Here is a 20,180-nt window from a genome sequence, read left to right on the forward strand (position 1 = left end):
AATATTAACATTGATTTTCTCAGGTGTTCAAATACTTATTTGCAGCTGTATCATACAAATAAATAGTTAAAAACCATACATTGTGATTTCTGGATTTTTTTTTTTAGATTATGTCTCTCACAGTGGACATGCACCTCGATGACAATTTCAGATCCCTCCATGATTTCTAAGTGGGAGAACTTGCAAAATAGCAGGGTGTTCAAATACTCATTTTCCTCACTGTATGTTACATATATATATATATATATATATAATGTGTGTGTATATATATATATATATATGTATATATACACACATACATACACATACATACATACACACACACACACACACTGAACAAAATTATAAACGCAACACTTGTTTTTGCCCCCATTTTTCATGAGCTGAACTCAAAGATCTAAGACTTTTTCTATGTACACTAAAGGCCTATTTCTCTCAAATATTGTTCACAAATCTGTCTAAATCTGTGTTAGTGAGCACTTCTGCTTTGCCGAGATAATCCATCCACCTCACAGGTGTGGCATATCAAGAAGCTAATTAGACAGCATGATTATTGCACAGGTGTGCCTTAGGCTGGCCACAATAAAAGGCCACTCTAAAATGTGCAGTTTTATCACACAGCACAATGCCACAGATGTCGCTAGTTTTGAGGGAGTGTGCAATTGGCATGCTGACTGCAGGAATGTCCACCAGAGCTGTTGCCCGTGAATTGAAAGTTTATTTCTCTACCATAAGCCGTCTCCAAAGGTGTTTCAGAGAATTTGGCAGTACATCCAACCGGCCTCACAACCGCAGACCACATGTAACCACACCAGCCCATGACTTCCACATCCAGCATCTTCACCTCCAAGATCGTCTGAGACCAGCCACCCGGACAGCTGCTGCAACAATCGGTTTGCATAACCAAAGAATTTCTGCACAAACTTTCAGAAACCGTCTCAGGGAAGCTCATCTGCATGCTCGTCGTCCTCATCGGGGTCTCGACCTGACTGCAGTTTGTCGTTGTAACCCACTTGAGTGGGCAAATGCTCACATTTGATGGCGTCTGGCACTTTGGAGAGGTGTTCTCTTCACGGATGAATCCCGGTTTTCACTGTACAGGGCAGATGGCAGACAGCGTGTATGGCGTCGTGTGGGTGAGCGGTTTACTGATGTCAACGTTGTGGATCGAGTGCCCCATGGTGGCGGTGGGGTTATGGTATGGGCAGGCGTATGTTGGACAACGAACACGGGTGCATTTTATTGATGGCATTTTGACTGCACAGAGATACTGTGACGAGATCCTGAGGCCCATTGTTGTGCCATTCATCCATGACCATCACCTCATGTTGCAGCATGATAATGCACGGCCCCATGTTGCAAGGATCTGTACACAATTCCTGGAAGCTGAAAACATCCCAGTTCTTGCATGGCCAGCATACTCACCGGACATGTCACCCACTGAGCATGTTTGGGATGCTCTGGATCGGCGTATACGACAGCGTGTTCCAGTTCCTGCCAACCTGATCAACTCTATGCGAAGGACATGTGTTGCACTGCGTGAGGTAAATGGTGGTCACACCAGATACTGACTGGTTTTCGTACCCGGACCCCCCCAATACAGTAAAACTGCACATTTTAGAGTGGCCTTTTATTGTGGCCAGCCTAAGGCACACCTGTGAAATAATCATGCTTTCTAATTAGCTTCTTGATATGCCATACCTGTGAGGTGGATGGAGTATCTCGGCAAAGGAGAAGTGCTCACTAACACAGATTTAGACAGATAAGTGTTAAACAAAAGTGTTGCGTTTATAATTTTGTTCAGTGTATATACTGTAAAATTAAAATACATTTTAAATTTGTAGCACAGTAATGAGGCAGAAACATATGATAGCTAAGACGAACAAGAAAGGCTATTAATAATCTTTCATTGTGCAAAAGAATTATGATATGAAAGGCTCCAAATACAGAGTGGCGCATCCCGTGCGCAGAATGATGCGCTTGAAGCAACACTGAGTAACAATGTGCAGGCACTAGGGTTGGGTATCGTTTGGGGTTTTTTTTATACCGGTGCCAAATCGATACTTTTAAAACCGTACCAGTGCCTAAACGGTGCCTGAACCGATACTTAAAAATAATAAAAAATAAATAAAAATGAACAATTAATAATTGGATTGGCCATTAGCACTAAACACATGTCTTTTTTATTCATACTGGATGCTAGAGGGCGCCCTCGCACAAAAAAATCCACATATCCAGTCACAGAAGTAGCAGAACTCATGAAGCTCCAGGAAATCCCCAATATGGACAAATGCATTGCTATGGATGTAACTGAGTAAACAGAAGATATAAACGTTTTGAATGATGAAACAAATACAATAAACACTCGACTACAACAATGTATAGTTTATCTGTGTTATTCAAGCCATCTCTGGTATTTCCATAATAATTAAATATATTTATAATCCATTGCCAATCGATGTATTAGTAGCCTATGGATCATTTCCTGCCTCATTCTGTGACAAGAAGCTACATCAGATCACAAAAGGAAGCATGTAACTGGTGTTGTGGACTAAAAAGGTAATGATCTCTTTTGTTGGACAACAGGTTTAAAAACGTGAATACAAGATAATTTTAGCTTTAGGCATTTTAATTTAAGAATGTTTAGCTTAGCTAGTTAATGGAGGGCTACCTGCTGCCGTCAGAGCAAGTGTAATTTCTGCATTCACGCGCTCCTCGGATGCTCTCATTTCCAGAGTTGTGCTTTTAAGGCGGAATGTGAAAACAGCACGCTCGCGTTACTACAAAGATTTGTTGGACTTGTATTATTAGAGCTTTGGACTTGAGTTCACGTGCATTTTCTCAGTCAGGAAATTATTTTTCACATGAGGTTCTGGTGATGATGCTTCTTACGAAGATCAAATCAAATCAAATAAAGTCATTTTATGCAAAACCATTTATCTTTATTTACAGATCAAGTATAATATTAGGAACATTTAATAATCTTGCAGAGAGTTTTATCATCTTGAGTGACTCTAGTAACCGAACGTGACACGCAGTTCGAACGCTTAATGGAGGATAACAGACAACCACGGCGGAGAGAAGAGTTTACGTCAATTTGACTTTAATATTCATCTGTACCTCACATTAAACTATGGAACGGCTTCAGAACACTTGAAATATAGTGCACAAAAACTTTATGGTATTTTATAATGTGTGTGGGGCTTAACAATAACACAATAGCATACGCACAATATCGGATTTGGATCGTTCTCGTCTGACCGATACCCCGATCTGGCAGAAAATGCCAATATCGGAGCAATACCGATACTGAATATCGGATCGGCGGACCCCTAATTAAAAACCTGACCATATTACTGATTGATTGTGACTGATATATCAGCCAAGGCAAATAAACTGACTATTGAGTTTTGCAGCAGCAGCCATGTGTATCACTTCCAAAATCTACCAGCAAGCTTGTCAAATAATAGCGTCCAGTTTATTTTTTAAAATTTTTGGCAAATCCTGTTTACTTGTATAGTGATTTGTACAATACAACTTGTTTCAAAGCAATTTAAAATAATAATTGAACCGAACTAATGTCAAATACAGCTAAATCTATACAATTAAAGAAAGTATTAATTTAATGGCGCCAATTTTGTTTGCATCTTATTTGTTATCATTAAATTGTATTTTATATAACAGCATTATACTGGACACCAATCAACCTTCTCAATATCGGCATCAGCGATCAAAAAGCATGTACTGGTTGATAATTTTTTCTTATTAAAACTTTTTCGTGCCATCATATTTTGTCTTTATATGTAGTGAAATAAAAAGGGGAAAATCTTGTTTTTGTTCTAGGAGGATGAGAAAAGCAGCAAGAAACGACACAAACACAAAAAAAAGGAAAAAGATGAGGCGGTAACAGGAGACGAGAAAGAAAAGAAGAAGAAGAAATCTTCAAGAACCAAGAAAGCAGGAACTGTGGACGATCTTGAGGCCTTCCTGGCAGGTGGAGACGGGCCAGGAAACAGTGAGGGCGGAGACTATGAAGAACTCTAACCATTCAGGGTTTGACATCCACATCGCCAGGTCATTTTCCAATCCATTCCACCTGTTTTTCAGTGCCTAACCTTTCAAATTTTCACAGCGTTTTTGTTCTTCCAGCATTGCAGCTTTATAAAATGGTACGTGGCAGCGTTGTTCACCCCATGCCGTTTTCCAGTATTTTCAGACATATCACTTTTAGATGCATTTTCAAATGATCCAGAGTTTATTCCGTTATTAACTGATTAGAACTCATTAAGTTGTTCCACAAAGACTTGAGGTAATTTTAGCTTTATTGGTTTTGTTTTGTGTGTGTCTTTGTCAATGGGCCTCATTCATGAAACATTCGTAAATATAGGAGTATATTTGCACGCAAAACGGACCTTCCCGAAAACTCTCCTCTGTATTCACACATGCTTCGTAAGCTTCCTATTTGATAGTTAAACATGCGTATGTTAATGAATTCCAATCATTCGTAAATAGGGTGCGTGTGCACGCTCATTCACAATTAGCATAATCCCCGCCTGTGAATTACAGATACGCAAATTGCATGTCCAGGAACGCAGTGGAATATTCTGGTCTACTTTCTCAGGTTTGGCTCCAGTATATTGCATAAATGCAGAAAAGACTAATTGGCCATATGCCTTACAATAAATATTCAATAAACGTGTCCATCAAAGCGTTTTTAGCCAGCTGAAAAATGCCAGGCGCTCTTCTGGAAACGGCCAGCTGGTGGTGCTTGAGAACACTTTGGTGGCACAGCGTTTTTACAGCTGAGACGCTTTGGTTGCTATGATTAGGAATATCCACGGCAGTAACGTATTACTAATATCTCATTTTGAAGAATATTACTGAATATAAAAATGCAGTAACCAGCAATAGTAACTTCTCTCTGTTGTTGTACAAGTAGGATGATTGGTCGGTGTAGTATTTGACCCGCCCCTCCTCCATGATTGGACGGCTGGGTAAAAAGTGACAGTGACAAGCGCTGTGTTTTACCCAAAGCTAAACAGTTTATCAACTCTCAGCTACAAAAAAAAAAAAAAAAAAACTGGCAGTGCATCAAAATTCAGTGTCATCAGTTTGCCAAAAAGAACACAGAACGTTTTATGCACCATTTACACCTGGTAGGGAGCAGGTGTGCATTTCTTTCGTACCAACTAACATTTTGAAAATATGAACACTTTCATGAATCTGAAAATTTACATCAGAACAGCTTTACAACGATTTACACACAAATTCGTTCTGCTCATGTTTCATGAATGAGGCCCTGTGTGTGTATATATATATATATATGTGTCCCTGAACATTTTGGCAACTCTGTATGTGTGCTTGCATTTTTATTTTGCAAACATATAAAGAGATTAATCAGACTTGCATTCAAATCTACGTAACACATTTGCCCACAATACATGAGCAGAGCTAATTTCTGTCAGACATTCAAAGAACTATTCACATTTAATTAAATATTTCCGCTCGCGTTTGTAAACCATTCTTGGGTAAACTGTCTGTTGCAATTCTATCCAACAATTAATATAAGAATGGTTTTCATAAACAATTTGCACAGAAATTCATTCCTCATGTGCTTCATGAATGAGACCTGACGTGTTGTGACGTTCATTGTCTTCCAGATGCTACATCAATAATCAGTCATAACTAGATTTAATACCATAAGCCTCTTTCGCCATCAGTTTCTTTCCATTAATGCCTTAAATTGTTTTACACTTAACAAAATGAAAGCCTGTATAGAGCAATCCTATAAAGTTAATGACTGAGGCCCTGACAGAGTGCTAACATTGACAGAATTACTCTTGCCGCAATCACAATCACGTTTGCAATTAGATATGATTATAATTACGACAAAGTTAGTCAGATTGTCTTTTTTGGCAACTATTTATGCAGTTAGTAAACCGGTATTATTATTTATGATCTTAAAATGTTATAGTTTCATAATGATAGTTTCTGGTTCCGGTCAAAATGTATTCATTTCCTTTGCTGTATATTTTTATTTTTGTTATGGCTTGTGTACATGTTAGTAGTTGTGTTTAGATCTCGTGTTTTAGATAGTTGGATCTGTACACAGATAATTTCAGAGATGGACAACCAGGAGTATTGGCTCTGATCCTGTGATGGTGAGGCACCTTGAACGTCCTTTATGTATAGCCAACATATTCAGAGCCTGCCCGTGCATAAAAATGAGTAAATTTCATAAATTTTAGCAACAGCCTAAATTACTAAATGCAGCTAAACAGAGCTGATCTAAAAATTATCCGAATCTTTTCCCTCGTAGTTATGCTTGTTTTGATGGCCTAAAGCAAAGAAAGGTGTTTTAGTAAAAGATATATTTAAAAAAAAACAGGCCATTTATGTAAATGTATAAAATTTTGAGTGTATGATAGTGAAAGTAAAATCATATTTTGAATGAACGCATTTATACTTTGTAATATAACCATAAAATTGAATCATATTTTGGCTTGAAATGATCCATTAATATTTTGATGAATGAAAGTTATATAGACAAATAATTGTTTCCTTGTCATTCATGAATCTGGATCAGAATTGTTTTCTTTAATGGTTGCATCAAACTGAAAGTGAAATGACCGTTTACTATACGCAAACAATTCATTCTCATCATGTTTCATGAATGAATCCTAGTGTTTACTTCACAATGCCCCCTTTATGCTTTTGTTTTCATCAAGTAATGATAAATTATTACCAGATAATTCAGGCGTTCTTCTACTGTTGCATCAAATTGAATGTGTAATGACTATTTACGTACGGTTTTACCAATGATTCATTTTATTTGTATTTCATGAACGAATCCTAGTGTTTACTTGCAATGCCCCCTTTATACCCCCCTTTTTCATTAGCATTTATCACATATTGATAAATGAGTAGTAAATAATTTCAGGTGTTCTGGTTTCAATTGTTGCATCGAATTGAATGTGAAATGAGTATTTACGTAAGAATGGATTTACCGTTGATTCACTTCACTTGTGTGTCATGAATGAATTCCATTGTTTACTTGCAAGGCCCCCTCACTTTGCATATATTATCATCATATTTTGTTAAATAACTAAATAATTTCAGGCTGGAAAATATGACTAATGAACTAGAATGTCGTGGAATCTGATTGGCTCCAGCTTAAGTGGAAGATTGACATCATCCATAGTGTTGTGCACTCCAGACCCTCATCATTTCAAATGGATTTTCAATTTTTCAATTATTATTATTATTATTATTATTATTATTATTATTGGGACAAAATGACGATGTACTTTCTGCCTACCATAAGAAGGACTTGTTTTTGGTTTGATGGTACTATAAACATTCACCTTGGCATCAACCTTTGAACTGTCGGTTGTTTCGGTCCAAGATATCCATCCGTCCGTTTGTACAGCTTTCCCTCAGGATACGCCGTCACCCTGTTGACAACTGAATGTTAATTCCTGCTCGCGGTGATGTTTTCCCAGAATCCCCCAAGGAATTCAAGGACATCGTTGGGGCGAATAGCCGGTAACTAACGGTGCGTTTAAAGAAGTGCAGATTCCCGTGTGTCTCTTGCGGCGATCGTCTGCGTCTCTTAGGTGGCTACAGATGGATCCACACGCGCCGCTGAGAGCATGTGATGCATCACGCTGTCACCATGGAAGCACACGCCTGGGAAAACCGTCTCTACACACTCACTGTGATAAATAGTCACGCTCTCCACTGTTAATACTCTCACCCCAAACCAGCAGAAGTGCGCACCTTGAACACATATCAACTTCCTCTTCGCTCTGGGCCCTTGATTGATTGATTTATCTGTCCGTTTGGCATGCATATTTTTCCCACTGTACGAGTAAAGGAGACAGGAAATGAATGCATTGGTGCTGTACTAGCTCTTGCTGGCTGTTGGACTGCATGCAATTACCAACATACTTCCTGCACAGCGTTTCACAACGACTGCTTTCATGGACCGGAAATGTTTGGGAACGCCATTTTAAGCCGTATATCGGTTTTATTTTATTCATACAGCATACATGCATTCCAAAGCCTTTGTTTGGGACCATAAATGATTGTGTTTGCCTATTTATTGTTTTTGTTACCCTGTTTCACTACCCATATATTTGATTTGTGTTTCAATTGTGTAATAAATGCAAGATAAATTTGACCAGGTTTGTAGGAGTTGAGCTGCTGTGATTTATTTGTCTCTTAATGATGAAAAATAAATAATATATTTTAATATATAATATATATTGTATTAAATATAATATACAGTGACATTCAAAAGTTTGGGATTAGTACGATTTTTTTTATTTTTTAAAGAAATTTCTTATCCTCATCAACGCTGCTTTTTTATCAAAAAAAAACAAGTTTTGAAATATTATTTCAATTTAAAATAACAGTTTTCTATTTTAATATACTTTATAATTTATTTTAAAGCAAAGCTGAATTTTCAGCATCATTACCATTTGCAGTCTTTAGTGTCATATGATCCTTCAGAAATTATTCTAATATGAGTGTTGAAACTGTTGTGCTGCTTAATATTTTTTGAGACCTGTGATACTTTTTTCAGGATGCTTTAAGTAAAAAGTTAAAAAGAACAGTGTTTATTCAAAATAGAAATTTTATGTTACAATATACTCTACTATACTATTCAAAAGTTTGGGGTCAGTATATATTTTTTTCTTTTTAAAGCAATTAATACTTTTATTCAGCAAGGGTGTGTTAAATGGATAAAAGGTGATATTAAAGACTTACAATGTTGGAAAAGATTTCAATTTTGAATAAATGCTGTTCTTTTAACATTTTTATTCATCAGAGAATCAAAGAAAAAAGTATCACAGGTTCCAAAAAAAATATATATATATATTAAACAGCACAACAGTTTCAGCACTGATAATAAATCAGATTATTAGAATGATTTCTGACACTGAAGACTATAACGGCTGATGAAAATACAGCACTGCATCACAGAAATAAATTGTTTTAAAGTATATTAAAATAGGAAACAAATATTAGAAATTGCAATAATATTTCACAATATGTTTCAGTAGTTTTAATCAAATACAGCCTTGATGAGCATGAGAAACTTTAAAAAAATCGTACTAATCCCAAACTTTTGAACATGCGTGCGTGTAGATAGATAGATCTTTTTATTTGTACTTTATTATTTTTACCTTTTAAAATGTAGGTGTAGTATTAGCACCAGAACTTTGGTTTCAGTGTTTTCAATGCTTTTCTTGTTTTTTTCCAGATCATTTTAGCAACCACTTCAATGCTATTATAGTTTTACAGCCCAATCCACGACGAGGACTTGCATGTTTTTGGTTGTGACGTTTTCTTGCCACTGGAGAGGAGCCGTTTTGACTTAACCATACAGTTAACAGAAGGTTCAAGTAACCAGGTTAAGTTTGCTTGATCCTTAGGATGTGTTCAAAGATTTATTTTATTTTATTTTATTATTTACTCACTCACTTGTTTATCAGCAATAAACTGTGATGTGCAGTTTGCTTTCTACTTAATTTAATCATTCACAGAATGGTGTTTCAGTATTCAGTGCTGATGAAGGCAGTCACTGATGCCAACTTCTGTCATTTCAGTAAGTAGTAACTCTTATTTATACTACCAAAGTCTCTTTCCATGTCCTTCTCTTCCCCTTCTCTATCTTATAGACCACATTAACTACATGGCCTCAGTCCAGGAGAGTGTTAAAGGAATATCTGGCTTATTTTACCTTGATGTCTATGGACCGCATCTGTGGCGTGCTGTCGTATACATGGACTGTCATTTATAAATTTGGCAGACGCTTAATGCTCAAAAATCAAATCCAAAATGCTTACGTTGCATTCAGCCGATACATTTTATCAGTACATGCATTCTCTGGGAATCGATCCCATGACCTTGGTGTTGTTAGCGCTAAGGTGAATGACAATGCGTTTACATGAATCCATATATGTCCATCTACCTCGAATAGCCTTGAAAAACAATTTAAATAACATTTAATAGTTTTGAATATTTTTTTTATTATTTTCAGGCACAGAAATGTGTATATTACATACAATACAGTCAGTTTTATAAGGTTAAGAAACTTTCTGCTGACTAGTTTTCCCTTAAAGACCAAATGGAAATAAGTCATTCATAATTAAAAAATGCTGATTATAAATATATTTTATGCTATTCAACACTGAAAGAACCAATTGCAAAAGTTAAATTTGTATTAAATTATTAGCTTATCAACGTGTAAACGTCAAACTGTATAATAATGCAAGTGGAGTCTCTCATGCACATCACCTGAAGAGAATTTATTTGTATGATGCTTAGAGTTGCTGTCTATGTAGAGTGTTCTAAATCCCTTATTAGGTTACATCAGGATGTAAGTAGGCAGCAGAGAGCAAGGCCATTCACTAGGTGTTGGAACAGAGCCTTGCAGTCAGTTTAATGAGCGTTTTAATGGGCTGTCACACATGTGCAAGTACTAAAAATGTGATTCACCAGAAGTCTCACACTTTCCCAGAGAAGCACTAATGAGGATTTATACTACAGAAATGTCATGGTTCAATCTCTCAGCTTCTCTGTTGTAGCTCTGAGTTTTCTGTGCAACAATTTCTTAATTATCTGGGGCCGTAGAGAAGAGTCTCTGGAGTGATGCCGATCACATAACTGCTAAACAGCATGCCATGAGTGTGTGTGTGTACACTCCAGAGTTAATGATGCATTGCGTCTGCAGGCGACACAGGCTGAAGTAGAAACAAATGCCTACTGATTAAAGCAATAAGCCAACAGAGGCTGTTACAGTGATTTTTACCATGTTTAAGGGATGTTACAATGGCAATTATTTTTATTTTATTATATTATTCTTATTATATTAGTATATTATTTTTCATATATAATTTTATATCATTTTGCATTTTATATTTTATCACATTTTTCTCTTAATTAGAGAAGTAAATACAAAATGCAGTTTTTAAATGATGATTTCATTTATTAAGGGAAAAAAGTCTGACAAAGTGAAGCATGTTTAAAGAGCAACACATCATTCCACGATCTTAAGAAATTCAAGAACAGGTGAGGAACAAAATACTTGACGTATCAGTCTGGAAAGGGTTATAAAGCCATTTCTAAGGCTTTGGGACTCCAGCAAACCATGGTCAGAGCCATTATCCACAAATGGAGAAAACTTGTAACAGTGGTGAACCTTCCCAGAAGTGGCCGGCCTACCAAAATTACTCCAAGAGCGCAACAACGACTCATCCAGGAGGTCATAAAAGAACCCAGAACAACATCTAAAGAACTGCAGGCCTCACTTGCCTCAATTAAGGTCAGTGTTCATGATTCAACAATAAGAAAGAGACTGGGCAAAAACAGCATCCATGGGAGAGTTTCATGGCAAAAGCCGTTGCTGACCAAAAAGAACACAAAGGCTCGTCTCACATTTGCCAAAAAATATCTTGATTATCCCCAAGACAAATATTCTGTGGACTGATGAGACAAAAGTTGAACTTTTTGGAAGGTGTGTGTCCCGTTACATCTGGCGTAAAACCAACACAGCATTTCATAAAAAGAACGTCATACCAACAGTCAAACATGGTGGTGGTAGTGTAGATGACTAGCCATAATTGATGGAACCATGAATTCTGCACTCTATCAGAAAATCCTGAAGGAGAATGTCCGGCCATCAGTTTGTGACCTCAAGCTCAAGTGCACTTGGGTTATGCAGCAGGACAATGATCCCAAACACAGCAGCAAGTCCACCTCTGAATGTCTCAAGAAAAACAAAAGTAAGGTTTTGGAGTGGCCAAGTCAAAGTCTGGACTTAAATCCAATTGAGATGCTGGGCATGACCTTAAACAGTCCTTTCTTTCTTGAAAACCCTCCAATGTGGCTGAATTAAAACAATCCTGCAAAGACGAGTGGGCCAAAATTCATCTCACAGCGATGTGAAAGACTCATTGGCAGTTATAGCAAACACTTGATTGCAGTTGTTGCTGCAAAGGGTGGCACAACCAGTTATTAGATTTAGGGGGCAATTACTTTTTCATGTAGAGCCAGGCAGGTTTGGACAGCTTTTTTCCCTTAATAAATGAAATCATTATTTCAAAACTGCATTTTGTATTTATTCGGGTAATCTTTGTGTAATATTAAAAGTTGTTTGATGATCTGAATCTTGTGAAAAATATGCATAAAATAAAATAACAGGAAGGGGCAAAAACCTTTTCACGGCTCTGTATATATATATATGCAACCATTTTGTATTTTTATATATATCTTAATTTTGTGTGTATATTTTAATATTTTAATTTTTTGTCTACTTTTTTGAATATTTTTTCAACATTTGTGTTTTGTTATATTTTATATATAATTTTTAATGTTTTATTTAGTACTAAATAAGGTTTATATAAATTTGTTTATATATATATATATATTATAATTTTTTTTTTTTTTTTTTTTTTTTTTTGCTCTTTATTTTTAAATATTTTTAAATACATTTTTATTTTTATATAATTTTAATCTATATCAACAAAGAGAGAGAGATTTGATTTTCAGGTCAGTGCAACTGGCTGTGTTTTGACATTGCAGGATGTCCAACAAACCCAAGCTGAAACTGGCATATTTGGGGTTTCTCTTTTTTTTTCCTGGTATGGCATTAGATTTAGTGTGACAGCAGTTCACACATATTTGTGTAACGGATGTGTCATGATTTCACAGGTATTCATGAGAAACAGCAGATGGTTTATACCACAAATCTGTTTCTTCAATATGTGAACCGGAGGGATTCAGAGCGCACGAGCCAGTGAGATCAATGAGAGACGTCACTGATCTTCCCCGGCCCTTGATGACTATCGGGAATCATTCAACAATGACAACTTCATTTTCTAGTGTGCTTTGTTAAAATGTCATTCTGAAACAATCTAATCTTGCACTGAGAGACAGAGGTCATGTTTACATGCATAAGCATATTTCTGTTTTAATATGAATATGATTATTATGAGGGCAATTTCAATGCATTAACCTGATTGCAATAATCCAGTAAAGGCCAAACTTTAGTATATTCTAATGAACATGAATAAAGGAAAAATCTGAATTGTTTCTCAATGGCTTTTTTCAGAATAAAGGCTAGATTTGTATGTTGTGCATGTAAACGTGGTCATGAACATGTCTAACATCAGCTTTCACCGCACATTTGGAGAAGTAGTGGTGAGATGCTGCTTTTTGCACTCCTGCAGACTCTGGAGACTTTTATATCCAAGGCTTTTAGAGCCGTAGCAGTAATTCTTCAGCTCACTGCGTGATGATGATGACACATGCAGCGCTCCGAGTCATTCACTTGATCTAGCAAGACTTCAGAAGTGTGTGTGTGTGTGTGTGTGTGCGCGTGCGCGTGCGTGTGCATGCATACCTGGAAGTATGGAACAATATAAAGCAGCATGTATGGACATCATAACATTTTTTTTCTTTTAGTTTTAGAAATGTTCAAAATAAACTTATTTTAACTGTTATAGTATTTATTCATATGTTGCTTTTCAACCTTTTTTTTAATGATAGTTTAGTGATTTTAATATTTTCTGTTGGTTTTCATTTTTAAAGTTTATATTTAGCTTTAATTTGTTTTTATTTCAATTGAAGTAGTTTTGGTGCTTCAAAATAAACTTATTTCAGTGTCTTAAGATTTTAACTGTTATAGTATTTGTAACATTTTTAAATGTTATTTTTATATTTTTAATTAATTGAAATTCAATTTAAAGTTCTTATTCATTTTAGTTGAAGATTTAGTAGTTGTTATTTTTTGTTATTTTTTTTTAAATATATTTCTTTTTAGCTTATTTTATTTATTCATTCTGAGGTAGTTTTAATAACTAGTACTTTAGTAACTTATTTCAGTGCCTAATTTTCACTTTCAAAATGTTTTTCTAAGATTCGGTTTTTCATCTAATTTTATTTATTTTTTTTTTTTTTCAGTTAACCAAATTGATTTTTAGTAGTTGATCCTAATGGTAACACTTCATTTTCTGTTAACACCTCTCTGTTTATTTTAACCTTTTTTGATACTGATTGTCATTAAATTACTACATTAATTATTGGCAAGATTTTAGAAAGGCTGCATTATCTGTATTTTGGATTTGGCTATTGGTGAACATTAACCATTAGCCATTAATGTTAATAAGAGCAGAAATGTGTAACAATGCAGGCGTTAGCCAGTCAAAAGGGAGGTCATTTAATATAGAAGTAAAGTAGCAAAAACAACCTGTTGTTTTAAGAGTCTAATGGAGAGTTAAAGTGGTTATGCAAAATGAAATGGACTGGTTTTTTTGAGTGCATGACACCTTGACTTGTATTTGTGAAGTAAGGTGTAGAAAGTGGCCCCTTTAAGTAAGTGAGTGTGTGTGCGTCTCCAGACGGGACGGGACGGGAGGTGTGGTGTGGGCCGTGGACTGAAGGCAGATGGCTGTGCCACTTCTTTCTCTTTGCACTGTCATGACCGGCTGGAGAAGCCAGAGCTGCCATATGCAATGCACACCTACCTGACCACACACACACACACACACACACACACACACACACACACACACACACGTACGTCTGGTGACTCACTGCCACTCCATGACAACCACACCAGCAGCCGACAAGCACTCGTGTCACACAGACTGGTCTGCAGCACAGTCTCCTTCCCAGTTTCACTCAGAGAATGTGCATGTGTCAACTTCAATATTTCAACTTTTTATGACAATTCTTAGAATATATTTTGCAGTGTAGAAATCTCCCACAGAATGTCTGATATAGTGTGTGACATGCATCGCAGCGAAAAGCATACACAGTGGTAAAGATTGGCACAAAGGAAGTGAAATGGGTGAAAAAAATCAGGCACCCCGTTACATCATGATTCAATTTGTTAACATTAATAATCATTTATAAATATATTATTGTTCATTGCTAATGTTTATTCATAAATGTTTCAATTGTACTTTACTATTAAATATAAAAATGTATTTATTTATTTATTAATATAAAACCTACTAGTATATGTAGAAATTAACATTAACCATTGACTCACAAACTACCATCAGTTAACAAACCGAGAGATAGATTAATAAATGCTGTAATAAATAAATCTTAGTTCGTGCCTAATGCATTATCGTGTTAACAAATCAAACATTAATTTGTTAATGTTGGTTCATAAAACTACTATGTATTATTGCAGTGGACAGATGTGCGACTCTTGCACCACTGTTGAAAAAAAAGATTGAAAATAATTATAATTTCGGTTTGCATAATTTGATGATTTCATAATTCATTACAGTGTTAAACGACAGTGAGTGTTCAGCTGTTTCTAAGAGGTCCCTGTGATTTTGCGAATTAAACTTCACATTGAGACCTTTATACCCAACTGATAATGAGTGTAGTAAAAAGTAGAGATTTATGCTGCTGGCAGATGTTGATTTACCAACTTGACTTGCGATATAATTTGCATATATCGATGGAAATAACTTGGTATCTGATGATTTATGATTTATGACGTCCACACCACAAAATATGGCTACAGTTTTCTTTTACAATCAGATCTAAGCATTGTATTCTTAATTGACTTTATTATTTGCAACCTCTCAGTGACCCTGTCAGAACAGAGCTGGTTTGGAAGCACTACATCAGTGTTTCTTCACAGCGAGTAAAGTGATATAGAGTGGTTTATGCGAAGGGCACGAGTGAGTGAGCTGAAGAGACAGGGGACGTACAGCCTGTGGGCCGCTGCTTCTCTCTAGAAGTCTATTTAAAGTCACTTGGCTCTCTATACTGACATGATCTCCAGCACTGCACTCATCTCTCTCACTGTTTATTTCTATTTCCATTTCTCTCCTTCCAAATACCTGGCTTATCACTCCTAAAACAAAATGTAGGCCTTGCAGGGTGAAGGGAAAGGAAATGAAATTCAGGAGAGATAGCTGGATGAATTAAAACTCGCAGTGAACTGTGCCAAATACCCACTGGCATTTAAAGAGAAAACAGAGAGGCTTATGGGACAAAAGATGGATGGTTTTGTACTTTGCTGATGTTGCAGTACAGACTTAATCCAAACAGCTTTAAAATTAAGAAAGAAATAAAAAATGATTAAGTACTGCTATTACTTTTTAAAATAATATACATTAAAACATTTAAGAGATGATATACTATATATATATAGTGCTAAACAGCTTTAACAATAAGAGATAAACAAAAAAAATAAAGATTAATATTGTTAAAAAAATTATAAAATTATGGATGGCCAAATTATTCAAAATTAAATAAATGGTGAAATATATAATGTGTGTGTATATATACAGTGGGTACGGAAAGTATTCAGACCCCCTTACATTTTTCACTCTTTGTTATATTGCAGCCATTTGCTAAAATCATTTAAGTTGATTTTTTTTCCTCATTAATGTACACACAGCACCCCATATTGACAGAAAAACACAGACTTGTTGACATTTTTGCAGATTTATTAAAAAAGAAAAACTGAAATATCACATGGTCCTAAGTATTCAGACCCTTTGCTCAGTATTTAGTAGAAGCACCCTTTTGATCTAATACAGCCATGAGTCTTTCTGGGAAAGATGCAACAAGTTTTTCACACCTGGATTTGGGGATCCTCTGCCATTCCTCCTTGCAGATCCTCTCCAGTTCTGTCAGGTTGGATGGTAAACGTTGGTGGACAGCCATTTTTAGGTCTCTCCAGAGATGCTCAATTGGGTTTAAGTCAGGGCTCTGGCTGGGCCATTCAAGAACAGTCATGGAGTTGTTGTGAAGCCACTCCTTCGTTATTTTAGCTGTGTGCTTAGGGTCATTGTCTAGTTGGAAGGTAAACCTTCGGCCCAGTCTGAGGTCCTGAGCACTCTGGAGAAGGTTTTCGTCCAGGATATCCCTGTACTTGGCCGCATTCATCTTTCCCTCGATTGCAACCAGTCGTCCTGTCCCTGCAGCTGAAAAACACCCCCACAGCATGATGCTGCCACCACCATGCTTCACTGTTGGGACTGTATTGGACAGGTGATGAGCAGTTCCTGGTTTTCTCCACACATACCGCTTAGAATTAAGGCCAAAAAGTTCTATCTTGGTCTCATCAGACCAGAGAATCTTATTCAGGTGTTTTTTAGCAAACTCCATGCGGGCTTTCATGTGTCTTGCACTGAGGAGAGGCTTCCGTCGGGCCACTCTGCCATAAATCCCCGACTGGTGGAGGGCTGCAGTGATGGTTGACTTTCTACAACTTTCTCCCATCTCCCGACTGCATCTCTGGAGCTCAGCCACAGTGATCTTTGGGTTCTTCTTTACCTCTCTCACCAAGGCTCTTCTCCCCCGATAGCTCAGTTTGGCGGACGGCCAGCTCTAGGAAGGGTTCTGGTCGTCCCAAACGTCTTCCATTTAAGGATTATGGAGGCCACTGTGCTCTTAGGAACCTTAAGTGCAGCAGGAATTTTTTTGTAACCTTGGCCAGATCTGTGCCTTGCCACAATTCTGTCTCTGAGCTCTTCAGGCAGTTCCTTTGACCTCATGAGCGTCACAGCAATACTTAGGACCATGTGATATTTCAGTTTTTCTTTTTTAATAAATCTGCAAAAATGTCAACAATTCTGTGTTTTTCTGTCAATATGGGGTGCTGTGTGTACATTAATGAGGAAAAAAAATGAACTTAAATGATTTTAGCAAATGGCTGCAATATAACAAAGAGTGAAAAATTTAAGTCTGAATACTTTCCGTACCCACTGTATATATAGATAGACAGATAGATAGATAGATAGATAGATAGATAGATAGATAGATAGATAGATAGATACACTGCCGCTCAAAATTTTGGGATCAGTGCGATTTTTAATGTTTTTTAAGGGAGTCTCTTCTGCTCATCAAGGCTGTATTTATTCGATCAAAAATTCATAAAAAACAGTAATATTGTGAAATCTTATTGCAATTTCTAATATTGGTTTCCTATTTTAATATACTTTAAAATATAATTTATGTCTTTGACGCAGCGCTGAATTTTCAGCATCATTACTCCAGTCTTCAGTGTCACATGATCCTTCAGAAATCATTCTAATAATCTGATTTATTTTATTTATTTTATGTTGTGCTGCTTAATATTGTTTTTTGGAACCTGTGATACTTTTTTCTTTGATTCTTTGATGAATACAAAGTTAAAAAGAGCAGCATTTGTTCAAAATAGAAATCTTTTATAACAATATAATCCTTTAATATGACTTTTTATTCATTTAACACATCCCTCCTGAATAAAAGTATTAATTTCTTTAAAAAAAAAAGAAAGAAAGAAAAAATTTACTGACCCCAAACTTTTGAATAGCATTGTATATTGTAACACAAAATTTATTTTTTGAAATAAATGCTGTTCTTTTGAACTTTTTATTAGTCAGCGAATCCTAAAAAAATATTTATTCATTCATTCATTCATTTCCTCCACATTCATTCATGACGTGCCGACAACCGTAACCCTGGAAATTAAACGTTGAGGAATTTATGCATATTTATGAATTTATTTATGTATTTAACGATTTATTTTTATATTTAAACATTTATTTAATGATTTAATTTTGAGTAATTTGGCCCTCCATATAAAATAAAATAATATTATATAATATAAAAATATATAATAATTTGGTGCTAAACACCTTTAGCATTAAGACATATTTTAAAAAAAATAATGAAAAATAATATACAATTACCAAAAAAAAAATTATATAAATATGAAATATTAGTAAATATTTTAAGTCAATGTGAAACACCCATTTTAATTCTGTAAAGTGATATTTCTACTTGAAACATGAGCGTTTTAGTGGAAAAACTGTACAGTACATTTGGCATTGCATTATTTGCATTGGGAATGAATTGGATGGAGAAAAACTGGTTTTACATACTGTAACAAAACAGAATCAGGCGGCAGAAGGAGAGAATTTGACAAATAAGCGAGTTTGTGAAATGTCAGGTGAGAAGGAAAGTCATTTCATTTTGATGAAAAACTAGAAACATGTATCAGGAAAGTAAATTGCGTCATTTTTGTTTTAATGTCGACTTTAAAGGTGAGGTTTTATGATTTCTGGTTTCTGCTGGCCATGCAGTTATCAGAGTGGCCAGCTCAAATCTCATCCGTTCATCTGGCAGCCCTACGGCTTTTAGTTGACCTAATAAAATAGTCAGTCATTGAAATGTTTATTCATTTCTCTACATCACACTCACTGTAGTGCCCTTCATTAGTCATAAGGCAAGATGACGTGCATTTGAATAATGATTTTCTTGCTATTGCAAGAAAGCATTTTGATATTTGGTTTCTAGGTTGTTACAACAGTGTGGTAGTTGCTAAAAGGAGTTGCTAGAAAGTTATCAGTGTTTTATTATTTAGTTCCTAATGTGATCTTGGTGTAGTCTCTGATCTTCTTGTCTCAAGATATGGCTCGAGTCTCGTATATGTGCACTCGACGCCTGTCCATGAACTTCCTTCCCTGTGTCTGTAATTACCTGCTGCTGCTGCAGAGCGTCTGCGTTGCAGTGCTCCGTCTGTGGCTTTATCAGATCAATAAAGTCCCTACAGGTCAAAACACATTAAACACATGAGCAATCTCCAGAGACGTCACAAGGAAATGTGCGTGAACGCTTGTTTCGTGGCTGATGAATATGACTGTGCCTGCTTCATGGACAGTCGTTTCTAATGTGGAATTCATTGGGCTCTTTAGAAAGAGATGTGTTCCAAATGCTAGTGTGCTGCCTATTTAGACAGCATTTTAAGGCATAAATCTGACATTAATGACTGTTACAAAAACTAGATCGCATCCAGTGTGCAATTATCTGAGACGTATGTGATATACGCTGCCATTCAAAAATCTTTTTTGTAAGAAATCACAAGGACACGTTAAATTAGAAGTGACAGTAAAGACATTTATAACGTTGCATACGATTTCTATTTCAAATATATACTGTTCTTTTCAACTTTCTATTCATCAAGTGATCCGTGGGGGAAAAGTAGCATGATTTCCACAAAAAATATTTAGCAGCACAACTATTTTCAACATTGATAATAATGAGACATTATATCTTGAGCAGCAAAGAATGTAAAGAAAGAATGCCAGCGTAATGTAATGGTGTTAAACAGCTTAAACATTAGAAAATAAATAAAAATAATAAATAATATT

At 35.9% G+C, this 20,180-nt stretch overlaps 1 protein-coding gene across 8 annotated transcripts in view; it reads left to right on the top strand.

Moving 5' to 3' along the window:
* rabl6a (RAB, member RAS oncogene family-like 6a) overlaps positions 1–20,180 on the top strand; it is a 102,099-nt gene that overhangs the window by 36,364 nt on the left and 45,555 nt on the right. For 4 of the 8 annotated variants that reach the window (XM_058775895.1, XM_058775887.1, XM_058775891.1 and 1 more), the window contains one exon: positions 3,844–8,187. In XM_058775895.1, coding sequence (XP_058631878.1) covers positions 3,844–4,044 — 201 coding nt within the window. In that variant the 3' untranslated portion in view covers positions 4,045–8,187. Of the gene's footprint in view, positions 1–3,843; positions 8,188–9,268; positions 9,453–12,720; positions 13,401–20,180 lie in introns of those variants that run through there. The other 4 variants (XM_058775893.1, XM_058775892.1, XM_058775890.1 and 1 more) reach the window with 4 other exon arrangements.

The sequence above is a fragment of the Onychostoma macrolepis genome, chromosome 05, assembly GCF_012432095.1.
Source record: "Onychostoma macrolepis isolate SWU-2019 chromosome 05, ASM1243209v1, whole genome shotgun sequence".
NCBI classification, from domain to species: Eukaryota; Metazoa; Chordata; class Actinopteri; order Cypriniformes; family Cyprinidae; genus Onychostoma; species Onychostoma macrolepis.